The sequence below is a fragment of the Biomphalaria glabrata genome, chromosome 7, assembly GCF_947242115.1.
Source record: "Biomphalaria glabrata chromosome 7, xgBioGlab47.1, whole genome shotgun sequence".
NCBI classification, from domain to species: Eukaryota; Metazoa; Mollusca; class Gastropoda; family Planorbidae; genus Biomphalaria; species Biomphalaria glabrata.
Window position 1 is genome coordinate 17,755,328 of NC_074717.1, and position 12,007 is coordinate 17,767,334.

Genomic DNA, 12,007 nt, shown 5'->3' on the forward strand with positions numbered 1-12,007 from the left:
TCATGTAGCTGCCTATGACAAAAACAGCCAAATCTTATGTAGCTGCCTATGATAAAAACAGCCAAATCTTATGTAGCTGCCTATGATAAAAACAGCCAAATCTCATGTAGCTGTTTAAAATAAAAGACAATCAACAGCCACATCTCGTACACAGACTTGTCATGTCGTTATGGACGGCTTCTTGAAAGGATTGCATTCCTGGACAATAAACTTATGGCAATATCCTCTGGGTCAGATGTGACTGGAAGAAGGGTGTCATCATACAACTCTTTGTCTTTTGAACTTGAAATGAAACTGGGCATTAACGCCTTTAAAATGATGAGAATATGTTATGTCCATGAAATCCATCACGTGATTGTGAAACAAGGTCAAGGATTGTCCCGTGAACTGCGTTGGTTTTGAAAGAGAAAAAAGGCGCGCATTGGACTTCCTATAGTACCAGTATTTGTGTCAGCACTGCATCGCCCAACAGGTGTGTTAGTTCGTTTTGACTCTGTGGGACTTTGTTTGCATGTGAGATTTCAATATTCATAGCAATTAAAATAAAGCCTAATTAGAGGTTTCGATAAATATAATGGTATTAACTTATTAACTTTCTTTAACAATTATGAACCAAACTAAGCAATGACATTTAATTAGTAAGTTAAAATGTCAGACTATGTATAGAAGCTCAGGTGGACCCCCACCGGTCAAGAGTTATTGACCCAAGTGCAATCAACCCCTTTGCGCCATTGTTGCTACGCCACAGGCTGTGGGCCCCTAATGGTCGTGGGCCCGAGTTCATTGAACCCTTTCGCGTCATGGATGCTACGCCACTGAGGACGATAACATTCCTTTAGTAGAAAGTACAAACTACATAAAAAATTGTTATTTAAAAAGCTGATTAATTCTCACAAGAGCGATTAAATTTCTCTTATTAACTGATGAAATATACGCAAAATAAATATTTTAACAAGGATGTCCCTTGCAAAATAATATTGGCAAATGTTGCCTCCTTCTTTAGTAGATTTAAATTAATTTGCGGACATATATTTATTTGTATGCACTCAGATGAAAAGTGCAATGCAATATACAGGAGAATACATTTAGCATCTTTTATTACAAAAGACAAAAGTTCAATATCGTTTTTTTTTATTTTAATTACCATTTGTCTTTACCCGTATTCCTCTTACTATAACAAAACAGTGCGTTGTAGACTCCAGGAGAATGAATTTGTGCAGCTCAGAACTCAGCATAATGCTTGGCCCTGAGCTTTGCCATGGATTCCGGTGAGAGACCTTAAAGCTACTCCCCCCTCCCAATCCACTAGCTGTCTCTCCACTACAATCTTTCGAGCTATTTCTAGTAGCACTAAACACTTTCAAATTATCATGAAAACAATATTTACGAATTGAGGTTTGCGGAACACGTCCTCCGATAGAATCTGAATTACGCATACCAAGAGTTGACATGGAGGCCAATACGAGGAAACCGCTAACAGGAATGCACTCGAATCACGTGGCGTCACTTTGATGGAGGACCTCAGAACTGTGGACACCAGGTGAGAAGAGGCTTCAGACATTGCCAGTGACAGATCTTTATGGAGACAGCTTGCCGCCCAATGGGCCGAACGGCGTGGGAGGATTTAAGTCTCTCTCTCTGTCTCTCTGTCTCTCTCTCTGTCTTTTTTTGTTATGTCTTAAAGTTTCTTTCTATTTCATCACATTCTGAAAAACAACTGCCGCCCCTGAGAGACTCTTCAGCTCTCCAAACTGGTTAAGGGGAGCGCTAGCCATTTTTTTTCCGTGCAAGAGAGGCACCACTGGTAAACGTTTGAGAAACATTGACGTATATTATTAGGATGTGTGGGAGGGGAGAGATGCCTTGTTTACTCGGGCGCCTGGCACCCTGGGTAGACGACTAATAGGTTTGTAATAGTTCCATCTGTATAAATAACGTTTGGGACGAAGAATTCCTATGACCTTCAAACGTAGTTTTAATGTTGACCTTGTTTCTCAACTAGGTCATGTTCAGGTCATTAACGAGGGCATGGCAGGCAGCAAATGGTCACCAACAGATTTAGCTTTTGCTTGCTATAATGGACTATGGGCATATGGCGGCTGGTAAGTATAAGCTATAATTTGTACAATATGGCGGCTGGTAAGTATAAGCTATAATTTGTACAATTGCGGCTGGTAAGTATAAGCTATAATTTGTACAATATGGCGGCTGGTAAGTATAAGCTATAATTTGTACAATATGGGGCTGGTAAGTATAAGCTATAATTTGTACAATATGGGGCTGGTAAGTATAAGCTATAATTTGTACAATATGGGGCTGGTAAGTATAAGCTATAATTTGTACAATATGGGGCTGGTAAGTATAAGCTATAATTTGTACAATATGGCGGCTGGTAAGTATAAGCTATAATTTGTACAATTGCGGCTGGTAAGTATAAGATATAATTTGTACAATATGGCGGCTGGTAAGTATAAGCTATAATTTGTACAATATGGGGCTGGTAAGTATAAGCTATAATTTGTACAATATGGGGCTGGTAAGTATAAGCTATAATTTGTACAATATGGGGCTGGTAAGTATAAGCTATAATTTGTACAATATGGGGCTGGTAAGTATAAGCTATGATTTGTACAATATGGCGGCTGGTAAGTATAAGCTATAATTTGTACAATTGCGGCTGGTAAGTATAAGCTATAATTTGTACAATATGGCGGCTGGTAAGTATAAGCTATAATTTGTACAATTTTGATGTTGTAAACCAGTGATGCCCAACCTGATTTGACCTAGGGACCATCTTTATTTCCGACACTCAGTGTCACCGGGCCACATTACCGAAAAGGTACAAAAACTAAAGGAAATTGACCTGAAACTATTTTTATTAGTAACCTGTGGATCTAGTACTTACATTACTTAATGAGATATTCGAAGTTTACCTTACAAGTAAAAAAAAAATGACTTCATTTCTCTACTAAAAATGTGAGCTACATTTTAGCTTTCTTAACCACTGACCCTTTTTCTTGTCTCTTTTTTATAAATATTCCCATCGATCCTCCAATCTCCAGGCGTGGTTTAACAATCTTTTATTCTCGGCTCAAACAAAGAATGCCGTCATTTTTGTTTTATAATGCCGTTTATATGTTGTTGTTTTTTAAAACAGACACACTTGATTGATAAAACAAATATATTGGCTTATTATCATGTACACAAAAAAGTAAAGATCCGTTCACTTTACCTGGTAGATTCTACATTCAGAGTCCCATTTTATAAACACACAATTGTTCAAGGTGATGGTACCAATCCATCAATGAAAAAGTGAGGGAGCCAAACTTTTTGAAAAGGGAGATTTCCTACAGTTTGAACTGACGTTTTGGTGAACCTACGTCTCGGATCGGATGGAACCACGTCTCGGGCCGGATCTGGTTCGCGTGCCGTATTTTGGGCACTACTGTTGTAAACTTTAGTTAAGCACTTGTTGTCAACTCTGGTTTAGCTCATGTCATCAATTCTAGTTTAGCTCTTGTCATCAATTCTAGTTTAGCTCTTGTCATCAATTCTAGTTTAGCTCTTGTCATCAATTCTAGTTTAGCTCTTGTCATCAATTTTAGTTTAGCTATTGTCATCAATTCTAGTTTAGCTCTTGTCATCAATTCTAGTTTAGCTCTTGTCATCAATTCTAATTTAGCTCTTGTCATCAATTCTAGTTTAGCTCTTGTCATCAATTCTAGTTTAGCTCTTGTTATCAATTCTATTTTAGCTCTTGTTATCAATTCTAGTTTAGCTCTTGTCATCAAACAAATATATTGTGTACATTAGAATGTTCTTCTAGAACATTTACAGAAAACGTTGCTATGATAATATAAATGTTGTATCGTTAGGTCCAACGTAAACCAAGTGACAAGTGGCATCAAGAAACCACCAAGGTAAAACATTTTAATTGTACACACAATGAGTTAATGAAAAAATATCTTCCTTATTATCTTCAATCAAATTAGGATCACATGATTGCCTTAAGTTCTATACCAATAACATCGTGATACATAGAACTTGTCAGAATGTATCACTTTCCAACGAGGTAGAGACATTTCCCATTCAGCTATGAAAAGGTTTGCTCCATTGTATGTTTTCTCTTTGTTTCAGAAATGTGCCAAGAATAGTGAAGACAGTTCTGCCTCTTGTGCTAGTCATTTACCTACTGACTGTCATCTCTTTCTTCACTGTCATGACCAAAGACGATTTGTTACACTCTCAAGCCATTGGAGTGGTAATGACAGTTTTTAATTACTTACTTAGATCCTCCCGTGCCGTTCTTCGCAAGGGGCGTCAAGCTGCCTCCACAAAGATCTGTTACTGGCAATGTCTGAAGCCTCTTCCACCTGGTATATACTGCTCTGAGGTCCTCCATGAAAGTGTGGCGCCTACTCAATGTAAAAATAAAAAGTGTATTTCTGTTTTCTTCTCAGAACTTGTAGGACGATGAGTTAAGAGATCCATTGATTTGAATCAAAACGTCGACTAAGTGACTAAGTGACTAAGTGATTCACATTTACAAATGACTATAGCTTAGACCTACAGAAGTATATAGTTGAATAAAATATAAATTTTGAAAGAAATTTAGGCCAACTAAGAAAAAAATCTAAAGATAGTTATTTTTATCCTTTTTTTTCTGTTGATGTTTCAAGACTTGGGCGCAGACAGCACTTGGTCCGGCCAGTTCAATTATATCCATCGGAGTTGGTTTGATTGCACTTGGAAGTGTCAATGCCACGTTTTTGTCATCTGGCAGGTAAACAATGTATATAGAGTTAAGTGTATAGAGGTAAACAATGTATATAGAGTTCAGTGTATAGAGGTAAACAATGTATATAGAGTTAAGTGTATAGAGGTAAACAATGTATATAGAGTTCAGTGTATAGAGGTAAACAGTGTATATAGAGTTCAGTGTATAGAGGTAAACAATGTATATAGAGTTCAGTGTATAGAGGTAAACAATGTATATAGAGTTCAGTGTATAGAGGTAAACAATGTATATAGAGTTCAGTGTATAGAGGTAAACAATGTATATAGAGTTCAGTGTATAGAGGTAAACAGTGTATATAGAGTTCAGTGTATAGAGGTAAACAGTGTATATAGAGTTCAGTGTATAGAGGTAAACAATGTATATAGAGTTCAGTGTATAGAGGTAAACAATGTATATAGAGTTCAGTGTATAGAGGTAAACAGTGTATATAGAGTTCAGTGTATAGAGGTAAACAGTGTATATAGAGTTCAGTGTATAGAGGTAAACAGTGTATATAGAGTTCAGTGTATAGAGGTAAACAGCAACACTAAGTGCCAACAGGAGAACTAGAAAGCTCCATGTCCTACACCTAACTTGTGAGTTGCCATTGAGAAAATATTTCTTACGAACTCGAATACTGATCACCAAACATTTATATTTGACTAATCTATGAATGGTTCTGTTAAATCTACGTAATAAGTAGTTGAAATAATAGTCAAGAAAATATTTCGTAAAGAAATCTTTGATCGTCATACAACATGGGAACAAAATGATCTATTCACTGTAACTAATTAACGTTCTCTCTCTTTCCCTCTCTCTCTCCTTGTCTTTTTAAAAAATCCTGCATATCGCGATGCCCTCCAACATAGACTTTTGAATTGAATCGGAATGTCCCGCTTTATAAAGCCCCCCAACACACACACGCGCATGCCCGTGAATTCTAGTATCACTTTTCTTCTCTCTTTTAATGTTTTGAAATTCTCGCATTTCTTGCCCTTAGATTGTCTGGTGTGGCAGCTAAGAATGGTCAAATGCCAGATGTTGTATCATGGGTTCATGTCAGAAGTAAGACACCATTGATAACAGTTGCCCTCAGGGTAGGTTCACTCATTTATCATTGTATCATGGGTATTTTAGCGCCACGCTTACTATGATTCCGAACTTTATTACTTCTTTGTAAGAATCTCAAACTAGGTCACAAATAAAAGACATATTAATTCTAGCACAACCTTTTGATTTCCCACAGTGTGTGATAGCTATTGTGGTCATGTGTGTTGCTGACGGCCAGGAACTGCTAAGGTTTTATATTTTCACTGTGTGGCTCTTTCATGGCTCATCCATTTTGGCTCTGCTGGTTTTACGGTTTAAGAAAAAGAACAAGAAAAGACCCTATAAGGTTAGAGACATATTTTATTTCAGGCCTGGGAAACATTGAAAATATTTAAAGGGCTAATTATGACATATTGTCATGGTACATTCTGGCATGGAAGCACAAAGTCCTCTTTCGTTTTCTTGAGTTAAGATGTAGTTGAATCCATGTAAACTTGACCAATATTTTCTCTAACTGCCAGGTTGACTTATGGATTCCAGTTGTAGTTGTTATTGGCATAGCCTTTCTACTTCTGGCACCATTCCTCATAACTCCAAAGAAAGAATTCATTACAGCCTTAGTTCTGATTGGCTTATCATTAATTAGTTATTACCCAATGAATTGGCTCAAGTCGAAGAAAGTCATCAATGTGCCAGGTAATTGTTCACCTTAGTATGTCAATCTTTAATAAAAACGTATTTTAGGCAAGTAAATTACAAGTCACATACAAATTGAATCACTTCTTTCTTTCACTTGTTTGTTTAAATAACTGTAAAGACACATTTGGCTATTTTCTCCTATTACTCCTATCATTTTGTTTTATTTTACATAAAAATCTCTTTTTTTTTTTTTTGGCATAGCCAAATTATAAGTTTTATTTTTGTACAGATACAATAACTATTTGGTTGCAGCTCTTTCTAAGAATAGCACCAAAACGGTAATATTGTCAACTTTGTTTTAGTTAGATTAGTTTATAGAGAGATATGATTGTTTAATGACTTTACTAAGTTACCTCTCCAAGAATTCTGTATACTACAGTGAAAACATACTAAACATTGTGTATGTTTATCTTGGAGCTATCTGTTTCCTGTAAGTAATTGACACTGTTCTGCTTTGTTTGTACTCAGAGATCTCCGAAGAGAACGACGCTCGCTTCTCAGGACAATGAATATGTTGACACGAGACAGTATCATCATAACACCAAACATCGGCCCAACCGAGGAAATGATGAGAAGATTTTCCAGACGCATGTCTCACATTTCACGAGTGGACGGGTCTCCGGCGGTCATCAGGCGACTAGCAGACGAGACAGCACAGATGGGTCTGCGCAGACGACTTCCTCGGGCTGGCTCCTTTGCTGAGATGGATTTCCGAGCCAAAAAACGTGCGAGTATTGCTGCATTGATCCGTGAGAGTACAGTAAGCAAACTTTCTACATTTGTTAGAGTACAGTAAGCAAACTTTCTACATTTGTTAGAGTACAGTAAGCAAACTTTCTACACTTGGTAGAGTACAGTAAGCAAACTTTCTACATTTCGTAGAGTACAGTAAACAAACTTTCTACATTTCGTAGAGTACAGTAAACAAACTTTCTACATTTCGTAGAGTACAGTAAACAAACTTTCTACATTTCGTAGAGTACAGTAAACAAACTTTCTACACTTGGTAGAGTACAGTAAGCAAACTTTCTACATTTCGTAGAGTACAGTAAACAAACTTTCTACATTTCGTAGAGTACAGTAAGCAAACTTTCTACATTTCGTAGAGTACAGTAAACAAACGTTCTACATTTCGTAGAGTACAGTAAACAAACGTTCTACATTTGGTAGAGTACAGTAAACAAACTTTTTACACTTGGTAGAGTACAGTAAACAAACTTTCTACATTTGGTAGAGTACAGTAAACAAACTTTTTACATTTGGTAGAGTACAGTAAGCAAACTTTCTACACTTGGTAGAGTACAGTAAGCAAACTTTCTACACTTGGTAGAGTACAGTAAGCAAACTTTCTACATTTTGTAGAGTACAGTAAACAAACTTTCTACACTTGATAGAGTACAGTAAGCAAACTTTCTACATTTTGTAGAGTACAGTAAACAAACTTTCTACATTTGGTAGAGTACAGTAAGCAAACTTTCTACACTTGGTAGAGTACAGTAAGCAAACTTTCTACATTTCGTAGAGTACAGTAAACAAACGTTCTACATTTCGTAGAGTACAGTAAACAAACTTTCTACATTTCGTAGAGTACAGTAAACAAACTTTCTACATTTGGTAGAGTACAGTAAACAAACTTTCTACACTTGGTAGAGTACAGTAAACAAACTTTCTACATTTGGTAGAGTACAGTAAACAAACTTTCTACACTTGGTAGAGTACAGTAAACAAACTTTCTACATTTGGTAGAGTACAGTAAACAAACTTTTTACATTTGGTAGAGTACAGTAAGCAAACTTTCTACACTTGGTAGAGTACAGTAAGCAAACTTTCTACATTTGGTAGAGTACAGTAAGCAAACTTTATACACTTGGTAGAGTACAGTAAACAAACTTTTTACACTTGGTAGAGTACAGTAAGCAAACTTACTACACTTGGTAGAGTACAGTAAGCAAACTTTCTACACTTGGTAGAGTACAGTAAGCAAACTTTCTACATTTTGTAGAGTACAGTAAACAAACTTTCTACATTTGGTAGAGTACAGTAAGCAAACTTTCTACACTTGGTAGAGTACAGTAAGCAAACTTTCTACATTTCGTAGAGTACAGTAAACAAACGTTCTACATTTCGTAGAGTACAGTAAACAAACTTTCTACATTTCGTAGAGTACAGTAAACAAACTTTCTACATTTGGTAGAGTACAGTAAACAAACTTTCTACACTTGGTAGAGTAAAGTAAACAAACTTTCTACATTTGGTAGAGTACAGCAAACAAACTTTTTACATTTGGTAGAGTACAGTAAGCAAACTTTCTACACTTGGTAGAGTACAGTAAGCAAACTTTCTACATTTGGTAGAGTACAGTAAGCAAACTTTATACACTTGGTAGAGTACAGTAAACAAACTTTTTACACTTGGTAGAGTACAGTAAACAAACTTTCTACATTTGGTAGAGTACAGTAAACAAACTATTTACATTTGGTACAGTACAGTAAGCAAACTTTCTACACTTAGTAGAGTACAGTAAGCAAACTTTCTACATTTGGTAGAGTACAGTAAGCAAACTTTCTACATTTCGTGGAGTACAGTAAACAAACTTTCTTCATTTCGTAGAGTACAGTAAACAAACTTTCTACATTTCGTAGAGTACAGTAAACAAACTTTTCACATTTGGTAGAGCACAGTAAGCAAACTTTCTACACTTGGTAGAGTACAGTAAGCAAATTTTCTACACTTGGTAGAGTACAGTAAGCAAACTTTCTACATTTGGTAGAGTACAGTAAGCAAACTTTCTATACTTGGTAGAGTACAGTAAGCAAACTTTCTACATTTGTTAGAGTACAGTAAGCAAACTTTCTACATTTGGTAGAGTACAGTAAGCAAACTTTTTACATTTGTTAGAGTACAGTAAGCAAATTTTCTACACTTGGTAGAGTGTAGTAAGCAAACTTTCTACATTTGGTAGAGTACAGTAAGCAAACTTTCTACACTTGGTAGAGTACAGTAAGCAAACTTTCTATACTTGGTAGAGTACAGTAAGCAAACTTTCTACATTTGGTAGAGTACAGTAAGCAAACTTTCTATACTTGGTAGAGTACAGTAAGCAAACTTTCTACATTTGGTAGAGTACAGTAAGCAAACTTTCTATACTTGGTAGAGTACAGTAAGCAAACTTTCTATACTTGGTAGAGTACAGTAAGCAAACTTTTTACATTTGGTAGAGCACAGTAAGCAAACTTTTACATTTGGTAGAGCACAGTAAGCAAAATTTCTATACTTGGTAGAGCACAGTAAGCAAACTTTCTACATTTGGTAGAGTACAGTAAGCAAACTTTTTACATTTGGTAGAGCACAGAAAGCAAACTTTCTACACTGGGTAGAGTACAGTAAGCAAACTTTCTATACTTGGTAGAGTACAGTAAGCAAACTTTCTACATTTGGTAGAGTACAGTAAGCAAACTTTCTACACTTGGTAGAGTACAGTAAGCAAACTTTCTACATTTGGTAGAGTACAGTAAGCAAACTTTATATACTTGGTAGAGTACAGTAAGCAAACTTTCTATACTTGGTAGTGTACAGTAAGCAAACTTTCTACACTTGGTAGAGTACAGTAAGCAAACTTTCTACACTTGGTAGAGTACAGTAAGCAAATTTTCTATACTTGGTAGAGTACAGTAAGCAAACTTTCTATACTTGGTAGAGTACAGTAAGCAAACTTTTTACACTTGGTAGAAATCTCAACAAACTATTTGACTCGTTTGAACTATAGTGCAGACTTTTCTTTTTAATAATAATCGAAATTTTTTGTTTTCTATCATTGTCCCTTAATTACTTTTGGTTTAGTCAAGGCGCACTTTCATTTTATTAGGTCAGTGTAGGCACAAGATAATAAGACATTGAGCTTGTTTACTGTGAGCACAATGATTTCAAGTCCTATCTACAATTACATCCAAAGTTGTGTTTTTTATGGTTGCAAACGTTTGTTCTATATGTATATGACACTACACAACTGTTGTTATTTTGAAAACAAGATTCAAATATTTGTTAGGTCTTGTATTGAAACGTTTTAATTAAAAATATGAACAAACTTTATGAAAATTTATGTTCAAGAAATGTTTTTCATTTTGTTTTCTTCTTTCTTCACTCAGTCATCTCCAGCTATCATCAGAAAGAAAGGAAGTCTTGGTAGCAATTCATTCAGTAATGCTGACATCGGCAGATGAAATCAATACCTTCATTACCTATATTGAAAAATCGCTACAATACAACACCAGAAGCAACAGAAGAGACCAAACCAGGCTCTTTGGCACCTGTAGGTTCCATGATCTCACTGGGCAACGCCCACCAAGGTCTTCGTACACATCCAAGCACCATACCAGAAGAGGAGGCCAATGCCAGTGCCTCGTCTGCTCAAGAAACTCATGTCAAGGACGACCTTGAGGTCATAGCTGATTTTGAAAGTGACGGTGGTGGGGAGTATGAGGTGCTAGCACACCCTGAGGATGTTCAGAGGATCACCTTCACTGCTGGGCCGCATTTGGATGACGACTCTGGAAGTTCCTCGGATTCGGACAGCTCTAGCACTTCTGGTCACACCAAGAACTCAGTGTTTAACACAATATTTGCGTCATCAAGCAGCTCTTCATCGTCATCCTCTATTTCCGGTGAAGAAGATCTATCTGACTTGGATGTAATGGACACACATTATTGCACAGATCAGGACATTGGTCACGGGACGAGCGGACAGCTGCCAGCTAATGGACATGTATCAACCAGTGGTCAGGTCCTAAATGTGAATGGAGAAAATGAGACGGAGAAGAATGAAATAAGTAATGCACAGTCTGATGTGTAGTAGGAATGTTGTGGTGTTTGTTATACAAAATATACCCATGAAAAAAGGTCCTGCATCAAAGCGTGTTTCAACACTCAATAGTTTGTTGTGCCTGTGATCTGAGATACTTCTTCCTGTGCATCCTCTTTTTTATGTGAACCATTTGTATGTAGGCCTACATATCTTTGAATAGATGAACTGTTGAAGGTGTTTTAACGTTCTATGATGCATCATTCAGTAAACTGTACTTTCTAAAAGAAAAATATTTCGCTTATTGGTAATACAGTAACCCAGAATTGGCTCACGTGTCCTGCTTTTTTACACATATTTTTAATCATGAATTTGTTTGTACTACTGGCCATAAGTTTTAATAGTAACCATGAAGAATGTCAAGATGTCTTATAATTTATTAAGCGTTTTTTTTTCAACACTAGAAAGAAATTGTATTTGTGTTCTAATGAAATAGAGGATTTGATTTGTGTTGTGGCTAATCTGTCACTTCTGCTATTTTCAACCTAAATGTAGTACTTGATACAAAGGAAAAAGGGAATTCCTTTAAACTAAGCATAATAGAATTTTCTAAAGTAACATACGGTATACACATTTCATGTATTGATGTGCTTTTTAATGCCAGATTAAATTGACTCATCATT

At 36.2% G+C, this 12,007-nt stretch overlaps 1 protein-coding gene across 1 annotated transcript in view; it reads left to right on the plus strand.

Moving 5' to 3' along the window:
• Positions 1–12,007, plus strand: part of LOC106060811 (b(0,+)-type amino acid transporter 1-like) — a 29,477-nt gene extending 17,470 nt beyond the window's left edge. The window contains exons 7-16 of the mRNA XM_056035997.1: positions 2,003–2,102; positions 3,876–3,920; positions 4,138–4,261; positions 4,680–4,783; positions 5,778–5,874; positions 6,024–6,173; positions 6,349–6,523; positions 6,756–6,804; positions 6,995–7,286; positions 10,672–12,007. Of these exons, the coding sequence (XP_055891972.1) occupies positions 2,003–2,102; positions 3,876–3,920; positions 4,138–4,261; positions 4,680–4,783; positions 5,778–5,874; positions 6,024–6,173; positions 6,349–6,523; positions 6,756–6,804; positions 6,995–7,286; positions 10,672–10,746 (1,211 nt within the window). The 3' untranslated portion in view covers positions 10,747–12,007. The remainder of the gene's footprint in view (positions 1–2,002; positions 2,103–3,875; positions 3,921–4,137; positions 4,262–4,679; positions 4,784–5,777; positions 5,875–6,023; positions 6,174–6,348; positions 6,524–6,755; positions 6,805–6,994; positions 7,287–10,671) is intronic.